Below are 20,570 nucleotides of genomic sequence, written 5' to 3' on the forward strand. Positions count from 1 at the left end.
TCAGGAGAGCATACATCAAATGAAACAGATTCATCTGCCAAGTGTTCATGAGTACCAGTACCTGAAAACATATAAGCAAGCAGTGTAGGATAAAAAACATTAAGAAGTATCAGACAAAACAGCAGCATGAAAGAGAAGTGGAGCAATCCAAAGACCAGCAAAGAAACTTGAACTTGATGCAGAACATACAACAGAAATTTCCAACAGTGAAACAACAGGGAAAAATTACACTGCCAAGTGAAACTTGGTAGTTTTCAGCATCACTAGCAAAACATGAAGAGGGGCTGGAGATGAGTGCTTGAATCAAGACTTAAAAAACCCCAAGTTTTAATTCCATCATAGGCCAGAAATAAAGAACACTACTACTACACTACTACTGTTTTACCATCTACAGCAACCTTAGTGATAGCCATTGCATTTATGATTGGAAAGCTGAATGGCCAGACAAAATGAAACAAGACTGCCTAACACAGTTTGTCAGTTTTGCATGTTAGTTATGTACATGATGTAAAACCCCACGTCCATAAATCCAAGCTGAGATTAAAAATGCATATATTATCCCTAGTAAGCTGAAGCTGTTATTTAGGAATGTGACAGGATATGCAAACCAATATGCAACCATTTAATGAGCATTCCGATAAGAGATTTAGAGATTACCTCATGTGTAGAAACTCAACCTTTTGCTGCACCAGAGTGCCAGGTAAAAGTCATTAAGACCTCATCTAGTATGGGTAATACGGCTGTTTTCAGATGCATCAGATCTGCCTCCCTCCCCTTTTCCTGTATGCAGCCTTCTTATATAATATCTATTTCCATTTCAAATTAAGCCTTTATTTTCAACATCCTGCATTTGGAATATTACATAAAGTTGTAGCATATGGACCATGGCTGAGAGTTCTACTTCTGTGGATTCATATTTATAATTTATACCAACCTTATTGAAACAAACAACAAAACCACCTTGGGAGCCAGGTTAAGCTGGCAGAATGAAATCCTGATGACCAACAGAAATTTCTACACATTCCATTCCAAGTTCAAAGCACTCCTCTTTTGACCTAATTCTGCCTCTTAGAGATGTTGATAGAGGCTTTCCAAAGCAGCAAGCAACAGGAAAGGGAAGCAGATTAAGTGCACAGAACACAAGTTCACTGCATAAATGTATTCTGTCAGTGGCTAAATATATATATATATATCAGGCTGTTTAATTCCATGAGACCTAAACTCCCAGCTTCTTCACCAATTCCAGGTCACAACAGCTGAAGCAGCACTAAGGAGAATCTCTGAGCTTATCAGTTCAAAATACTGTCAGTTGCAATGCACAAAAGGACACTAATCCAACTCACCTTCTTGAATGAAAAGTAACATATAAGGGAAGAAAACAAAAAACTAAGAATTTTCTGCTAACAGCAACTTTCCTCATTTGCTATTCAGTGCAAAATTCCTGTTCCTCTCTGATCTCTACATCATTTGTTGTAGCAGTTGTTTGATGCTCCAAGAAAAAGCTTGCCCCCTCAGCTGAGGTCAGTAACACAATCCTCTTCAAAACAACAGAAACACCTCAGTAAGAGGATTAGTATGAGGACAGGAAAGTAACATACTAATTAACCTCAGGATAATTAAGCCTTTTCACTCCTTTCTAGAGTAAACAATTTATTCTGGTCAATTATCAGATTACCAGGATTGGAAAAAGGGGAGATAAGCTGCTAACAACAAGCATTACCCAGCAAATTCTTTGGTCAGTGGTACAGCTTTTCTTCTTGTTCATCAAGACTGGGAATTAGCGAGAGGTGAATCAGAGTGGCAGTGGGGCAACAGCCTTGATGTTATACAAGCAAGGTTCAGCAACAGCTGAAACAGACATGTAACCAACCCATTTGTTAGCCACAAATGCAAAAGCACAGCACCACAGGGGCTACAATGAAAAGTCAATCCCATCCTGTTACAGACCTAAACAAAAAATAAATTTGGGTCCTCAAAGGGTAATTAGTCTTCTCCTACCAGTACATTCCACACAGAGTCCATTTCTGGAAATTTTGTTCTATTCTTCTGACCTTTATCTGCAATTTTCTTAGGTTGGAGAGCTCCTTTACCATATTCCTCAGCACAACAAAGTAATACAGCTCAGACGCCCTCAACTGTGACTGTTATGTTTATGTTATCATAACAACTAAAATTTGAAAACATCTTGGGCACAAAATTAAAGCAATACTTTACAGCCAAATCCATTTATTAGTCCTTAAAGCAAAGGAGTAACTTCACCTGAAATCATCAAGATGATATCAGAAACTGAAATTATAAAGATGATTTTCTTTTGGGCATCAACAGTACAAAAATCATAGTGAGAATTTCTGACAATTTATGATTCTGGTTTGATGCCTAAATATTGGCTGTCAGAATTTCACATCACAATTAAAATAAACAAAAAAGACAAGTCTTCATGCAACAGACCAAATCATTCCTTTAAAATACCTTTCTTGACTAACTAGCAGGTCTTGAAAGTCTGTCCTAGCCAATGGAAGAGGAGCTCTCCTCCCATGTCCCATTTTCCTTGAAACATTATGCTCTGTCATGTCCATTCTACCAACATTTCTCCTGTTCTGCCACAGGGACTTATGAACTCTTCAAATAATGTCATTTTAAGATGAGAAACACAGGATGTGTGGACTTTTCCATGCTTCTATATAGTTTCGTTTAAATTCAGATAGTTTTCCAACAGTATACTTGATTAACTGCACTAGGAAAATCACAGCTACTGTGACTCGGATGCTAGTAGACAGAAATAAATGCTCTATGATCTTGAGGATTCACTTTCTGAGCATGTAGCTGAAATGCCAGATTTACATCATTACTGACCATGTAAGGAGTGAGAATGGGGGGAAACAAGGATTGGCTATACACCTTCACCCACAAAAATGCACTCTGATATCTTCTAAAACTAAGGTATAGCTTTGAGGCAGATAGAGGACCTAGGGATGCACTTCTGCTGTCATGAACAGCCACAAGATAAAGGTGATGCAACCCACCAGTGAGATGAGTCGGAAGACAATCTACTACAGAATGTCATCTCCAGATGAGTGTAACATGTTCATAGAAGTTTGAGATCAATTTTCTTTTCCTCATACAGAACTCTTAAGAAACACAAAAAAGAAACCAATCCCAAAACCCACAGCTACATCTATTCCCATGGACATAAACTAGAATGGCATTGATGAAACCAACTTGCAGGTGGACCCATTCTTTACTATCAGCATCTAAGATATAAATTTAAACAAACATCTAATTCACAGTATAAATTAAGCATTTAAGTCTAGTGTTTAGGGGTCTTGGAAAAAAACCAAGTGTGTTTATTTTGGTCAAAACTATCTGTTCCTATTTCTTGTTTTCTACTTCCATGACATTCCTTCTCTCAATACTCTTGGAATTAGTAACAATGAAATATAAATTAGTATTTGCATATGTTGTTTTCTTACTGGCACCCAGGCGAATTCTGGTGGGTTTTTTTCCTGTTTTTTTGATGTGCTCTTCCTTCAATCTTCTCATACAATTGTTTTCAAAAGCTATTGTTTAAGAGTAGCTTAAACACAGAACCTACTCTCTCTAGCAAACAACTTAGAATCCAGTATTTATCAGACACATACAGCATTTTACCAAGATGGAACTGAAGATTAGCCAAAGATCAAATCACAGTTGAGAGATAAACTGCATGGTGTCACTGATAAGACTTTGCTTATTAAATGGCAATAGGAGTACAAATAGTTCAATGTAACATCTCTGTCCTCATTCTTATAACTTACACCTTCCAAAGGCTTCTTACCTCTTCCTGTAAAATAGCACTGTTTAAAAAAGCTAAAGTTAGGAAAAAAAGCCCCACAAAAACCCACAAACTTTTTTTCATCAAAGCTGTCTTGCAGCAGGAAGATTTACAGGCTCAAAGAAGGCTTTCTAGCAAACATGAATTAATTCTTCACAACCAACATATTTTGCAAGCCCCACAGTTGTGGGCTACGTTTTCCTTTTGCATCTAAGCAGAAGACAGTAAAATGAACATCTCAGCAGGAACATGAAAGGCTTCCTAATTGCAGAATTGGGAGAATATCAAAACAGGCTTTCTGCTGTAAATCAGGAGTCATTCTTAACATGGAAAAAACCAGTTCCCTCATGCCACAGTGGTGATTACTTCATTTTCAGAAAACTTGTGACCAGAAGTGTTCTTTTAGCCACAGCTGAGAGACAGGCTGAAACCCAAACAGTCCAGAGAGCTTCTGCACAAGAGGAAAGAACTGGTATAAATTCAGAAAGGCTCTCTTGGAGCAAACAAAAGTTTTTATGCAGGTACCTCAGTAAGAATGGCAACTGGTGCTTTATTAAACTTTTGTAGATTACTTCTTCCATTTTGTCTGGACTTCACCACGAAACTGCTTTAACCACTGGCAATGGAGAATGGGCAAAGTAGTGCCATTCCAAAAACAGAAACTTGTCAAAGGAAATAAAAAAATTCTTCAATGAATGAGAATAGATTTTCAAAACACCATATGTAACCTAAAATACAATCCAACACACCTGAGGGGAGGCTATGGAAACTTTCTGAAAAGCACTGTTCTTGCTGAAATGGACTCTTCACTTTTCCTGGGAAGTACTAGATTGCCTTGCACACAGTATTGCAAGGTAACAGCACAGGCTATACTCATTACTGCTCAGTGCTCCTAAGCTACTTTGAAGACTGATAGTGCTATTACCTAAAAATGACACTTGATAATGTGCTTCAAAAACTCTTCCACAAATTGTGAAGTACTTGTTTGTTTACAGCACTGTAGAAGAATAATTATGCGTAACCCAACAGGCTGCTCACAGTGTAAGTCAAATCAGCTCCTAAACAGGCTTAACTCATGTACTGGTTTTTTAGAATAGCTTTTATGCTGAACATTAATGAATGTGGCTTAAAAAAAAAAAAAAAGAGTACTAACCCTGTAGAGAGGGTGGCATTTGTCCTTGAAACATGGTGCCAAACGAGCATAGATCTGCAGGCTATAGTAATAACTTGCCAGCTGGAGAGATAATGCAGAATGTAATTGCTTTTCAAAGCATTTGTTGGCATCTACCACCTAGAAGAAAGAGAGCATTAATTTACATGAAAGAATTAGCAAACATACAACATTAAGCGTACAAACTTTCTAAAAAGCTACTTGCTGTAATTTAGAAATTGCTCTGACTATGTTTTTCTGGCACAGAAGTAAATCAGTAACCTCCACACATAAAGACAATTATACATTATGGTGTTTTTTTCCCCCTTGCACAAACACCTAACCAAAATGTTTTTCCAACTATACTATTGCTGCCTCTATACCACAAGGTTATTATCCACATTTCTGAGTTACATCAGAATTGTCAGTCTGATGGCCCAACTCCTATTTTAAGTTCACAAGTGCCATGCTCAACGGACTGTCCAATGGCATTTGCTCAGTTTCCTTAACTTGCACCAGCCCAATCAGTAAAAATGTGTATTAAAATGAATCCAAATACTTAAGATTTTAAAATCTTAAGGAAATGAAATTTTCTAATGAAATTCTGAAATGCTATGAGTAGTCTTTCCTCGCAAAAACATATAAAGTCCCTGTCAACGTACCTGTGGCAGTGCAAGTAGATAGGCAAGAGACAAGGCTGCATCCTTTGGTAAAGCATCACTTGCCAGTTGTAGTAGAACTGCAACACGCAGAGAACAGACACAAAGTTTGAATTATTGACCGACTTGGCCTTGAGAGCTAGCAAATGAAATGTTTTCAGGGCAACTATATTTTATTAGACACTAGCTTGAAGCACTCCAGACATACGTAATTAAACACTTACCAGTGCAATCCAGAAAGAGATAATATATAATTAAACTGCAGCACAGCTTCACCTTAACTTCCAGGCAAAGTGTTTGGTGCATTAACCAAAGAAGAATGAGACTATGCAGCAACAGATGCTAAACAAAGCCACCTGTACCGATTTCAAAGAAGTAAATATTTTGCTTGTAAAATCAAGGAAGTAATGTAATGCTGTAAGGGTTCGAAGATACCAAGAAGAGGAATGGTACAAAATGTCTTCTTTTCAAGCCTGAGCTCAAATTCCCTTATCACTGAACACAAAAAAAAAAAAAAAAAAACCCAAAAAAAAAAACTTCTGCCTTAATTAAAAACAAAAATTTGCAAGTGTCATAAGAAACACTAAAACCAGGTTCTGCCACATACTTAAAACAAGCATCAGTACTACAACAACTGAAATAAATTCCTCAAAGATAAGTATTCTGACTATAAACACATATACTTCTGGTAAAACTGACACAAAAATCACCTGCTTTTCCTATATTATAGATGCCAAACTTAGGGGCGGGGGGGTTGTTCCCATTGTAATAGATTATATTATTAATAATATTATTAATAACAGTATTATTTCAATAGGAAGAAGCTATCTTCCAGCAACATAGCTCTTTGTTTATTTCAAGGAAGTCTCAAACACCTGTATTTCCACATTATAGAAACTCCTCTGCAGGGCGTGCTGGTAAAAACCTGATCACTTTACACACACTCCCCCAGTGAATTCTTCATTCCAAAGAATGACTTATAAAAGGCTTGAATGACCAATTACAATTCTCAGATTATCATTAATTTGCCATCAGCCTGAAGTGGATTTACATGCTGGCCCTCAGCCAGATACAAACACTAAATTTCTGTGATGACTTGTCACACAGAGGCTGCTACATAAGCCTGTCCAACAGCACCTATCCTTTATGCTTCAAATGGCTTTTACTGTGCTTCAAACAGCCTCATGCTGCTGACAGATTGTTTCTGCTACACTCAAAATAGCCTGTATGCTGTCCAAGCAAAGATAGTAACAACTCCGGAACTATCTAATATTAAAATCTTGATGAAAATTGCTGCTTCCTCCTCTGATCACATGCAGTTAATTATGTATTCTTACAATCACCTCCAGTTAAAAAGAAAAAAAAAAAAAGGGAGGAGGGAAGGAAGAGTTTCAGCTCTGCTCTCTTTTCCCTTTCTTTGAAGAGTTAATGTTAGTAAAACCTCGTGAATACACAAAAAATTATGGGTTGCCTTCCAACTTAATATTCCCAAAACGACAACAGGCACACTTGCAAAAAATTGATCTTCACCATTAGGATAGCTACAATTGCAAAGAACACAGCAGCAATACAGGGCTAGAACACAATATTATTTTCTTCACACTTCTGCATTAAGTGTGACACAATGGCATCCCAACTGCCAGAATGTACATAAGAAGGAAGAACTGCCTCTACTGCCATACCTTCTGAGAAAAAAAAAAAAAAATTCCTCTGTACTGATTAAATAAATTTTCTGCATGCTAGTGTGTTCATGATAGGCTTTCATGTATCCATACTTAGATGTCCACTTTACATACACACAAATACGTGTATACACAAATTATTTCATACAGCATTCTGTCTCCCAGTGAACCCTTACAAGAATCCTCTGCAGTTTAACAGGACTGAGTTCAAATTACAGGCTCCAGATATTAGCAGGAGGCCATTCTGTCCTGTCATGTATCTTCACAAAATTTACAGGAACTTAATGTCATTTCAGACCACTGCCAAATCTGTAATTTGCCAAAGGGATTAGACATTACAGGGTTGGCAAACCAGGGAGGGCAGGCAGTGAAAAGCAAAATGCCAATGCTGCTGTCCCACAAGCACAGCTTTCTCAGGAAAACACAAAACTATTTAGATTTTACAAATATTTCCAATTACTGTGCAGGTCTTTATGCCACAAGCCTGTTTGAGAGTCTAACTATTGAAGAAATGGTTTATTTGTGGAAATTAGAATTTCCCAATACTTATTAAGTTTCAACTCACTTTCCATGGATTTTCTTCTGAAAAAATGCAGAAACTGCTTTGAGTCTTCAAATGTTTATTTAGCCCATGATAAAAATCTCAATAACCTTAGAAGTATATACTGCAGTTAAGCAGCCATATCTACAAGTAACTACAAAATCACGGGGAACACTGAGGTACTATTTGCTCCAAAACCCCTGGAGATTAAAAGGTATGACCAACTGTCTTGGGTTTACTCTAAGTTTAGAGCCTAAAACGGTTACAAGGATATACAGCCATCCTTTAAAATCGCATCTTCAACCTCCAGATCAATCCCTAAGGTCTATGCATAAAGAAAACCCCATTTAAACAGAGATGCACAAGATGGCCTCAGCCACACCAAGTCTGGGTGCACGATCAGCCCACCGCTGAGGAAGGAGTGCTTTATGGGACACAGGGAGATGAGTGTTAATATTTCACTTGGAAATACTCAATTTATCACCTACATCCAGATAGCAAGGACAAGAAAAGTCAAGGTCCAAGACTTGTAACACTACCAAATCCACAAAAACAGCAAAATAGACTGTTTTGTTACAGAGGTTTTCAAGGCCCCACTGGATGGGGCTCTGAGTAACCTGGTCTAGTGGAAGGCATCCCTGCCCATGGCAGGGGGGTGAAATGAGATTACTTTTAAGGTTCATTCCAACCCAAACCATTCTATGGATGCAACATAGATGATGCACACTGTCTGTGGGGGACGTGTTCAGCCAGTCTCTCACACTGCACATGTCACTGTCATAGTAAACAGAGTTTGATGCCTACTCCAATCTCTCCTAAGACAAAGTGCCAAGTACAATGAAAATTTCTTTGCTAAACTGCATCTCCCTCCAGGTTCTTTAGTTCTTTTGATGGGAGTTTAAACCTGCTGCTGTAGCTGTCCTAGAAGACAGCTAGAGGCAAACTGCTGGGATTCAAATTTATCAGTAAATCAACTGAAATCTGTTACACTTGCAGTTACTAGACCAGTGCAGTAGCTGACATCTCATATTAGCATTCAAGTTTTGTATGGCAAAATCCTCCCAAAAACATACAGGAAGCCTGAAATTTATAAAAATGCAGAATAAGTGGGATTCATATCTGTGTGATTTCTTAAACTTCAGCAGTGTGCTATCAATATGTACATTTTCAAGCTGCACATTCCTAAATGAGTTGACTCATCATAAGGACAATCATGAGAACTGACAAAGCAAAGCTTTAAGAGGGGGGAAGAGGTGGGATGCAATACTATTAATCCAGGGCTAAATATACCACAAATAACAAATTATTAATCCAGCTATTTACAGAAAGCTATGTTACACTTATGTTTAAGAACAGTTTACTGACTACCTAAAGGTGTAATATACAGCAGGACTGATGAGTCCACAGCCCATTTTTCCACAGGAAAACACAGAACTCTGTTTCAGAGCACAGTTGGAGGGGCTCTTTAAGTGAAATTCTGGCTACAAAATAAAAGTGGTGGAAGAGAAGTATTAAATAGCAAAAATATCACACTCCACACTTAAGAGGAATGAGACAAAGACTCAAAAACTAAAGCTAGAATCTAAAATTTCTTTTCTTCTTTAAGCAGAAGTCCCTAACACTGAAATTTCCATCTCAAAAGCAGCCACTAATTGTAAACATTGAGTTCCAATTACTCAAGTTCAAGCAGGAACTATTACCACAGACCTGCCAATTAAATCATTTTCCCTAAGAAAACAATAAATACTTTTTAATCCTTGCCCCTCCTCCCCCCCCCCCCCCCCCCCCTTTTAAGACACAGGAATCAAAGCTGAAGGCCCATGAGCATTCAGCATGCAACACATGAGATTTTAAGTACTGATTTTAAAGGACTATTTTGCATTAAGAAAGCATGTAAAGAACAAAACATGCACACACCAAATTCATACAATCTGTTGTTAACCTTTTCTGATTGACAGTGTTGTTATATTAGAGCTACACAGATTATCCGTACAAATACCACATATCTCAAACAAATGAATCATATACTTGTAAGACAAATATGCTGGTTTCCATATAACAGTTTGAGTAAATGTGTGGCTTATGAAGAAAACCTGTCTTGAAACTTCTCATATAGCAACTGATTTAATATACTCATTTTTCATGACAGAATTTACCACAAGTAATACATATATCTTCCTTTAAAAGACACTAAAAGCATGTAAATATTTAAACAGTTAATTTCTCAAACCAGCAGGAAGCATCCAAAAGGAAAAATAAACGACCACAGGGTTTTTTTTGTAGTTTGTCTTTTTTTAAAAAAGTGAAATTGTTTCACTTAGGAAATTATTAAATACAACTTATAATGTGAAGATGTTTTGGAAGACAAAAATTCTGATGATTCCAGAAGCTGTAGTTAAGCATTAGTTGGCAAATAAAACACTACAATGAACCTGCAATACTGAAAACTGGATACACAGTGGCACAGAATCTGACCAATTAAATATGCAGGCATACAGAGAAGTAACTCACACTGGTTTGCAAATTCCCATTACCTGTACATGGTAATATTCAGGAAGCCTTCAACAATTGCTCCTATCGTTGCCAAACCCCAAATAATACTTTCTGCTTATTTAAGACAGCTTTCATTTTTGTAGTCTTTGCTGAACAACTCCTCTGAAAATCACCATTTCCCTTGAAAACTCTGTAGCTACTTCTAACAAGACTTCTTACCAACAAGAGCTGTGGAACAAGATCACAATTCATGCAAAACACCCAGACAATACTTCAGATTGTTCTGTGCAATTCTCCACACTTAAACGCACCCACAGACACTTTCATATTCATTATATATGGAGTGAATATATACACTATGTCCATACCTTCTGTAGTTGGAAGTAGGTCTTTTCCTTCGCTCTTTGTTTCTGCGAGTTTCCCTGTTCTCAGCAACACTTCAGCAAAGCTTTCCAAAGAATTGTTCTGGTATGTTCCATAGCTGACTTCAGACTGGAAGTAAAAAGACAACTGACATATGCACTCTACACCTGCACTTTTATTCGGATCACTTGCATCACATGCATTTGCCTACCTCAGTTCCTCCATTTGCTTTCCTTTGTTTAATTCTGTATTTTTTCCTACTATGGCACAAAATTTCAAGTCCCACATATAATCAAAAACTGTATTTTCACTTGATTATAAGATCATAAAAAACCCCTGCAGAGTTCTGTAACTGTAACTTACTTCTGCAACATATGGATCATCAATTAGAGACTCATAAAATGGATGACAGCCTTGTTTTTCCACAGTAGCATTTTCTCCAGGACCACTTTTTAATACATCTCCAAATTCTTGGCCCTGGGAAAAATAAGTATAGTTGAGTCTAGTTGTAAAAATGCTCATAAAAATTCTGTAAACACTGTGCAGAAGGGAAACAACTGTAAATGAAAAGACCACTGAATTCAGCGGGGAGCAAGAAAGGAGTCATCTTACATAAACCAGTTCTGAATGAAGTCCCGTATTCTTTAAAAAGGAAAGAGAATCATGTTCAGAAGTAGGATTGGAAAAAAATAGTATGACAAACATTATAGAAAATTCACTGAAATACAGAAAGTAGATAAGAGAAACTGAAAAGGAACAGCTTTGAATACATAGATGACAGTATTTAAAGAGTGGGCTTTACTGTGCTTTGTTCCCCAATGTTTTAAAGTTCTGCCAAATTTCAATTAGGCCTTCTTACACTATACTAAGAAAACAGGAGAAAACAGACTAGAAAACAGTTTCAGATCCCTTCCTTCATTGGGATTTCCTTCCAAACAGCCCCATGATGTCTGTAGTTCATTTATTGATTTGAGGCCTTCAGTTATCAGGTCCTACAAAGGAGCTGAGTTTTTATACTAATGTATGACAAATGTGTAAACATCTGGAGACACATCAGCAATCCCTTACATGCAATGGTCGCAGATAAGTTAATGATCTCTTCCACCACTGACCATCACTAACAGCGTGCAGCATGGCTTTGGTAGTCAGAGTTGTGTTGGACAACACCTTCATGGTTTTGGATGTCGTCCAGTACAACAAATCGGCGGACTGGCCAGAGGAGATGTTGGTTGCATCCTGTGACATATCCAACACACAATGCAAGGGTTAGACTCCTCTTATAATTAGGTTAATGACCTAAAGCCAAACAAATGCATTAGAGTTCAGGCACACTATATTAATAACACATCTGAATGGTCATTAATTCAGGCAGCAGCTGCCAAAAATAAACAAAAGACAAACTAAAAGTGATTTAGGAGTTTCACTGTGAAGTAAGTGGTGTGATTAGCAGAACATTTGGCCCTTTACCCAGTTATCACCCCTTGTTTCCACAGAAAGCCTTGGTTTTAATTAAAAAGTTTATAATGACAATGTTCTACATAAATGTTGAATCTTTCCACTAAAATAATTACCTCTCTACAAATCGAGTATACTAAAATTAATCAAGTATACTAAAGTTAATCTTTGATAATTCAAGAAAGTTGATACAAGACCCAATCTTGTATTTTTATAGAGGCAGCATTAAGTTGAATTCCCAACAGGGGAAATGGTAGAGATGCAAATACACATCTTTAGACCAAGTAATAAAGCATCATCAAGCTTTGAAATTCTGCAGCTGGCACACAAAATACAGAAAACGGCCAGCCTAAAAGACTGCAAGAACCGCAACCTTTTCTCAGTCAAAAATTGCTTCCGCAATACATGCACATGTATCTTCCCTTAGTATGAACTCAAAACTCCATTCTTAAAAGTAGAGATATGTTCCACAAATGGGGCTCTCTATACCAGCTCTTCCTCATGTAAAGCATTTAAATAATACCCAGAACATCCATGTTGTCTGATCTGTGCTATTCCAGTGCTCAAAGGTTTGTGTTAATTGCATGCTTTACAATGTGTGCGCATTACTCCCAAACATATAATTAGAGTACTGAGGTAAACACAGTTTTTGCAAAAAATTAGTATTTTCCTCCATATAGCAAACCTCAACAGCCATGTTTATCCCTAGCGACTCTACTATTAATTTCCCCATACACTGAAGTATATTGAAATAGAATTTTTCTATCTGTGTAACTGCATGGGATGTATTAGTTTACAATTTACTAACTCATGACAAAATTTCAAACATGAGAGCCAAAGGACGCCAAGTCATGCTGAAGAGAAATACATCCCGCTGTAACCTCAGAGGAAAAACATTATCAGCTTCAATAAGGTAGAATTTCATGTGGAAAACCTTATTTTTAGTAGGTTTTACTATAATATACAGTAAATTACTGCCTCAAGCTGACCATTGAAGCAGCAGGTTCATCTTAAGTCCTTCAGCATTTGTATTAATCTTTTCTGAAATCATATTTTGCATTTCATAGATGCACCACTAATGAACCAGCTGGCTAAACTGGGAATTCAGGGTCTTGCTTCACCAAATGAAGTGCATGCCAAGCATAACCTATCAGAATTTTTGCTACTCTGAAAAACTAAAACCAACTGAAAATCCTAAGTCTGGTGGCTTGGGGGGAGAATTTCTTGTTCACGTGTTTTTTAAATAAATCACTTTTAAATATTTAGTAAGACAACTTTTTGTATTTTAAATGTTACATAGAGAATACTAATTCCTCTCTGCCACAGTTTTCAAGTAGATGCTGTAAGACACTTAGCTGATTTTTCATGGAGGAAAAATAAACCAAACCAAAACAGAACAAGAAAAAAAGAAAAAAAACCACCCAAGTTGTCAACTGCTTTTGAGCAAAACACTGTTCTTTAAAACAACCTCCTTCAGCAGTGTGAAAACTAATGAGCCAACTTGTATCCGGGTGTGAACGCTTATGGCACTACTGCTATCAGATAAACTCTACTGATTCTTATTTTAAAAGAATTTAAACTCTCACAAGTAATTACAGTTTTTTCAGCACAAACAGAAATTCTGTATTCTGAGAAGCCAATTTACTCTGTACCTGGAGCAGCAACACTTCCAGGTTACAACTTTTTGCGATCCCAAACCAATCTCTCACAAAAGAAGTTATTTCTTAAATAAGGTTGGAGATCTCAAGAAAGCAACTTTAATTGTATCTTCAGGGAGAAGTTGTATTTTGGGGGTTTTGAGAGGTGTTTGGGGGAAATTACTTTCTTCTATTAATTCTTCCTGACATCCTTGATAAAGTAAGCATTTCTAATTTAAATCAAAATAATAACAGCAACAACAAATTATTAAATAGCAGCCAAATTAGCAGATTGAAAATCTGCTTGAATCTAAATGGTATTAAAAAACCCCAACAAATTCTGAATTATCAAGTTACTCTAAAATAACAGTTAAAATATTTATATATATACATATAAATACATATACATATAGCACATGTTTATACACATATACCTTTGCTCCAACACACACTTATATAATTCCAAACAGTGTAATGGGAGGACAAATAACAAAGCCGGCTGTTTTGGAGACAAGGCACACAAGAGTCAGTAATAAATTTAAAAAATAGCATGGGTTTTAGGATTGGTTTTGGTCTTTAATGACAATTAGTCGAGGTGCAAGGATTAAAACATGCAAAAACCGTACACTGCATACACTTTGTATGTTAAGAATCATTATAGGTCAAGACTATGAAGGAAATGATGTAGAACAGAATCTGTTCAAAAACAGAGCATCACACATTAGGTCTTCCTTTTCCCTTTTTGGTACTTCCATTGCCAAACAGGAATTTAAAATAGTCCATTTACATAAGTGTTCATGTAGAATCTATGTGTATTTTTTTGTGCCTTGGAGTGTTCTATATTGGGGACTTTTAATTATTTTTTTTTCCCCCCAATATCTGTTACAGCTATGAACCAGTCAAAGTGAAAACTCCAGTGCTGCAATGATAAACCAGAGCCTAAATGAAAGACCATGGAAAATAATCAGCTCAGGATGACAACACTAATATTCAGGAGTCACTGAATGCCTAGGCTCTTATTAGGGTAATAATATCACTGGAAACAAGTAACCCAGCCTTGAGCAGACACAATTTATTTGATTCAGTTGGTGAAACACAGGCTTTAATGACTGCCTGAAATATACAGCAGTAATTAAGACAGCTGCTTAACACCTGCAAGATCTGACAGAGGACTAGACATTTTGGGGCAGCAGCTAAAGGACAAGAGCATAACTGATTCTTTAATAATTTCTAACCAGCTGTGAAAAAAATGTGTGACCTACCAATTTAATGTAAACAAATGTTCTAAGAGATCCTGTCTTTTCCCAGCTATAGTGCTTGGGAAAACTGGAAAAGCAAATACACTAATGCTCTGTTAATCAGAAATTTTCTTTTCTTTAAGAAGCCTTTAAGAAAATCATTCTTGTAATTTGAACATATTCTCCTCTAGAAAATACATCTGCTTTTCTATCAAGAGTTCATTTTCAGAAAAATTTCAACTTAATTTCTCTTGGGTTGATGTGCCACTTTACAGTAATTACGCTTTCAAATTCAGATATGTAAAAACCAATGAATTACAAAAGACGTAAACATATTTTAAGTATTATGCAGATTTAACAAAGTCAGAGCTCACTTACAAGGCAAGTGATTAATACTGTTTTGTGCTTATACACAACAGCATCTCATGACTAAGCATTTTATTTGAATTTCATAATTTTACCATAATATTCCGATAGGCTTTTCATTAATCAGGAGCTTAATCTTCTCATCAAGATATTTTGGTTGAGAAGGACAAGATTAGTTGTGTAGCATTTGTAGCACACACAAGTAAAAAGGATGAGGCTTGGTGAAACTTCACATTTTGCTTAAAAATAATCTGGTACATTGGAATCATCATAGCTTTCAAAAGATAACTCCTCAAATTGATTCCATGAGTTCAAATAACAGCAGTAAGCTGACACAAAGCTTGTGCAAATGCATTAGCTCCTATAGGATAACGACATGCATCTTTATCACAGCATTCATGAACTTCTTTTAGAGTAGGACCATCAAAAACTTGGAGAAAAATTATGCTGAAGTCAACATGACAGCAACATTAAATGAACCATTTCTAAGCAGTCTATGCATATATACAGCCAGCTCCTATCAAGGTTTCTACAAGTTTTAGGGGAAAAAAATTGGAGGAAAAATCAAATAAAAACGAAATTATATTAGAATTTTCTGGGGAAGAGTTCACCAGGAAAAAGCTGATGAAAAAGTATGACCAGCGGGTGATGTTGGTTGACATAAAGGAAGAAATGGTAGTGGAAACTAATAATTCAATGCTAGACAAAAGTAAGAGGGATAGAAAAAGTTCACTAAAGATTTAAAAAGCAAAACAGATATAGTTATAGATAGGTATTTTGAATGCAATAGAAAAAGGGATGCCCAAACACATGTATGCCAGACCTTAATCGAATCAAGATAAGAAAACTTACATTTGGTGCACCAATTTGAAAAGGTTTCATTGAGAAAGAACAACATCTGCCAATTCCTTGAAATAAGGATTCTGTAAGTCAATCAGGATGTAAGTGAAAATGAAAGGAATACAAGGAAAGTGAGAACAATCTTCCAGGGTTTTTTTTTTTTGTTGTTTTTTTTTTTTTTGGGGGGGGGGGGGTGTTTGGTTTTTTGGGTTTTTTTTGGTTGGTTGGTTTTTTTTCTTTAAAGAAACTAAAATTCAGTGCAAGACAATGAAGGTGAAGCACACAGAATCAGATGAAGTATAACTACAGGGATTGCAGTTATGGGATTCAGTGAAGTCAGAGAAGCTGAATTATTGAATATATAGCTTTTCAAACACTGTAACAAAGGAAAAGTTATACAGTGAGTAAATTTTTGGCTATGTTTCCTCCAGTGTCATTCCAGGAAATGAAAAAAGCTGTTAATCCCTATTAAGTCAACTGGGAGAGAACAAAACCAAAGAATTAGCAAATATACAGAACTTCATTTCCTAGTGTAACAGTCTGAAACATGACATGCCAAGGAGCTGCATTAAACAAAAGGAAAATACACCTCAGTGCAGCAACATACAAACTTGCCAGGTGAATTGTCTACCTACTTCCAATTCTGAAGAGACAATCAACCACAACTAGGGGGGGTGGGGGGGAATGAAAGCTTTATTGGAGAAATTTTTGAATGTCAATTCTGCTGCATAATGAAGATTGCTTCCAATATGTGAACTGAAATGATAGGGAAGTTAATTAGTGAGTTTACTCAACTCTGATAAACCTTTGAATAAATTTCTGAATCATTTATATGCATGTCTAATTGTTCTGCCACAATATAGTACTACAGCATAGGAAAGGTGATGCATAACAACTTTTTATAGACATTAAAATATTGCAAACATGTGCATCCACACCCATATCGATTTTATTAAAATCTACTTAATAACCTCCTGCTCAGAGAGATGCAACCACTGATTTCCAAAAAAAAAAGGCATTTGTGCCAGTGAAACAGACCTGTTCTTCATATTGAAGATTCTGGCAAACACAAAATGTTTGGTCCTCTCCCTCTGGATACTGTTTACAGTGCTGTTTTACCTTCCTGCCATTTATTTTATATATATGCAAATACATTTACATGTATGTCCACATATCCATGTATGTACATACATATACATGCACATATGTATTTACACACACATATACACATGTACATACATAAAAATCATACACAAAATATGGATATATGCTCCAAGAAGGGTGGAACTCACATAATTTCTCAAAAAACCATGCAACATGAACCTTCTCTTTCTTTCCCTCCCTCTTTTGCCACTCCCTTTTCATCTCTTCTTTCCTGTATCTCTTTAAAGTTTTTGGCCCTCTCTCCTCACCCCTAGATTTATCACTTGCCTGTTTAATTAAACAAAAACCAAAGAATAAATTAAATACAGAATTTTCCACTTCAAAGAGTGTGAAAAACATTCCTGTTTTAATAAATAGGCAAATAATTACATCATCTTTAAAGAGAGAAAAATACTTGCAATTGTGCACATACAGACATAAAATAGCAGACATAAAAACAGAAAGAATAATAGAAGACTTGTTTCCTGTTGTCCTGCCAGTGCAGCACTCAATGTTCCTTCTGATCTTACACATAAAAATAATTTCACACGCAATATATGAACATTATAAAATAACAAGTCATAAACTTCACAATGCACAGAACTAAGGGGAAAAGTAAGTTTAATTCAAAACATTTTTTGGTTAAATATGTATTTCAGGTTTAAAATACTTTGTTTTGCAACGGGGACAGATTTAAAAAAAAAACCCACTATATATGTGTCTAGGTTAATATAAGTTTTAAATAAAAGTTACATTAAAAGAGGCACTTTTCCTGCCTCTGGGGCTATAATTTTTTTTCAATGACACTAAGATCATGTAGGAAGAAGCAACTAAAAATCAGAACAAAGTATAAATACATAGGCAAAACCTTAAATTTAATCTAACAACAGAAAGTAGTATATGTCTAATGTTGCTCATTTGATCCAGTAAGCAGACAGATGTTGCTAAAAACTCAAATTTGGTTCTTCAGAGTAATGTACAACAAAGTCATTATTACTTTTAAAATTCACATTAAAACTTACCTCTGTATCCTTACTGATCAACAAAGGCGGCCCAGAGATATTTGAATTCTCACTTCCTTCAGAAGGAAGAAACTGGTAATTCACAGCCTGATAAAGAATCTATAAACATGAAATAAATATTATCTTTTGCCAGTCAAATAAGCCAATGAAAGAATTATGACTGATTTCATAGGAAACCCAAGAAACTGTGACATAAACGCTCCCATGATTGAAAAGGGTGCAGGAGAAGATGCAAAGAAGAAAACACAGCATCTCTGACATCCTCTCACTGTTGTAGTCACTAGACAAAATTAGTTTCCCTTCTTCATGAATTTTGTGCAATATTTTTCCCACAATCTAAAGGGTTTTTTTAAAATTTTATATACCATGCTGAATGTCATGAAAACATCCATGCTCTGAACTGAGACTCTGAGGCACTGGGCAACTGCACAAAGAGAAGTGTTCCACAGGACAGTGGCTTTGTGAGCAGAAGTTCTGCACAGAACTTCCACCTTCACAAGTTGCCTGTATTCCCCTAGATGCTGCTGTTCAAGGGATTTTTTAAGGAAAAGGCTACACACTTGCCCTGCCTTAAACAGGCTGCACATGTGCTGTAGCTATGACTCCCTTCTCCCCCACTCTTACATTCTGCATCCAAAGACTTCTAAAATGTTTCTATTACACAATTAGAAATCTAAGAACATTGTGAACTCTTAGACAAGTAAGACAATTATGAACTCAAACAAATCATAGCATGTAGGCCAAGCCCCAATTACAGTGAACAGAAATTTAACATTTTGACAACCTAAATTACTGCTCTTCAGTTTCAAATAAAACTTTTGCTACGTCACCTTGACATAAGTTGTATTTAAATGCCACAATTATATGTTCTCACAAATATACTGTGATCAGCTCAACACCTAAGATGTGATTCTATCAAGTCAGTCATTGCAGACCTAATAAAGATTGCTCAGACACAAAGCCTACTGTAGTAGTTAAAACTATTACATTACTGAAATCTGTGAGAAAATAATTTCATTGCATATTGGGTAAAGATCATAAAAACCATAGAATAAACCCTTAATAGACATTTAATGAAATTGCATTACGAAGTATAAATACCTGGAAAATATTTTAAATTTTCAACAACTGCATTTGCAAATAAAATGTTTAAATCAGGCAATCCATAAAGAAATTAAAAGATAATTTAAAGAAATTATCTTTAAAGACATTTGAAAGAAATTAAAAGACAGAGAACAAAACTGCATTTCTACTTGAGAAACCAACTCCTCACACAGAACTTCTTAGAAAGAGACCTCATTTGCTGAAATACAACAATGAAAGCAGAAGAGTAAAGCGGAACAAATACAAATATCCTTGAGGGTAGAACTTAAGGGAACAAACTTGAAAACAAGCCCAAATCCCCTTTACTTTGGTAGGCATTGAACTTTCATGGAAGAAGCTCCAGAAACGGGTACCTGGGTTTGCAGTGAGCTGCTCACTGCCAGCAGTGCCTCAATGGCACTGGGGGGACAGTGTGTCAGAGCAAAGGCCATGAGCTCCTGGCGCATTCCCAGGTCCTGGAAGCCTTCTGATTGCCCAAGCTGACTGCACACTTCCCAGCTTTTAGAATAACCTACACGGGAACACAAAACACACTTCTTATCACAAGTGAAAGGAGGATGCTGCCCAATCTTACCGGATGAGATAAAGGGAAATGTGGTATTTGTTTCAAGGCTTAACATCCCATGAAAAATGAACCATAAAGGGTCCATAAAACAGAGATGTAGCACAACTTCAGACTGACCAAATACATAAAAGACTAATTTTTATCAGATTGTAGGTAACAGTAAAATAGCCATCTGTAAGCTTACATACTATATTTTTACGTATTACAATAAGAAAATCATAATTTATTTTAGAGCATGATGTGGAGTGACTGAAAAAAAAGTCTAAAATATATCACTTGATGTATTAAAAAAATCTCAGTAAATCTTGACTTTTTCCCCCTCATTCTCAAAGCAGAAAAAAAGACCCAGAGAAACAAAAATCACACCTTTCTTAGTATCTTGACACATGTATTTCATTCACCTCCACTCATACTGTCACATACACAAATTATATAAATAGCACAAATATATACGTCTCTCAAATAGAAAGGTAGACTTCTAAAAGACCCACACTTTCTTGC

The 20,570-nt window shown here is 36.2% G+C and overlaps 1 protein-coding gene across 1 annotated transcript in view; it reads right to left on the reverse strand.

Moving 5' to 3' along the window:
* NBAS (NBAS subunit of NRZ tethering complex) overlaps window positions 1–20,570 on the reverse strand; it is a 161,484-nt gene that overhangs the window by 73,873 nt on the left and 67,041 nt on the right. The window contains exons 34-40 of the mRNA XM_066179945.1: window positions 19,858–20,015; window positions 18,401–18,499; window positions 11,768–11,935; window positions 11,063–11,176; window positions 10,705–10,828; window positions 5,624–5,700; window positions 4,965–5,102 (exon numbers count right to left, since the gene is read on the reverse strand). Of these exons, the coding sequence (XP_066036042.1) occupies window positions 4,965–5,102; window positions 5,624–5,700; window positions 10,705–10,828; window positions 11,063–11,176; window positions 11,768–11,935; window positions 18,401–18,499; window positions 19,858–20,015 (878 nt within the window). The remainder of the gene's footprint in view (window positions 1–4,964; window positions 5,103–5,623; window positions 5,701–10,704; window positions 10,829–11,062; window positions 11,177–11,767; window positions 11,936–18,400; window positions 18,500–19,857; window positions 20,016–20,570) is intronic.

This window comes from Chamaea fasciata, unplaced genomic scaffold, assembly GCF_029207755.1.
Source record: "Chamaea fasciata isolate MVZ Bird 193981 ecotype frontalis unplaced genomic scaffold, bChaFas1.0.hap1 SCAF_3, whole genome shotgun sequence".
NCBI classification, from domain to species: domain Eukaryota; kingdom Metazoa; phylum Chordata; class Aves; order Passeriformes; family Sylviidae; genus Chamaea; species Chamaea fasciata.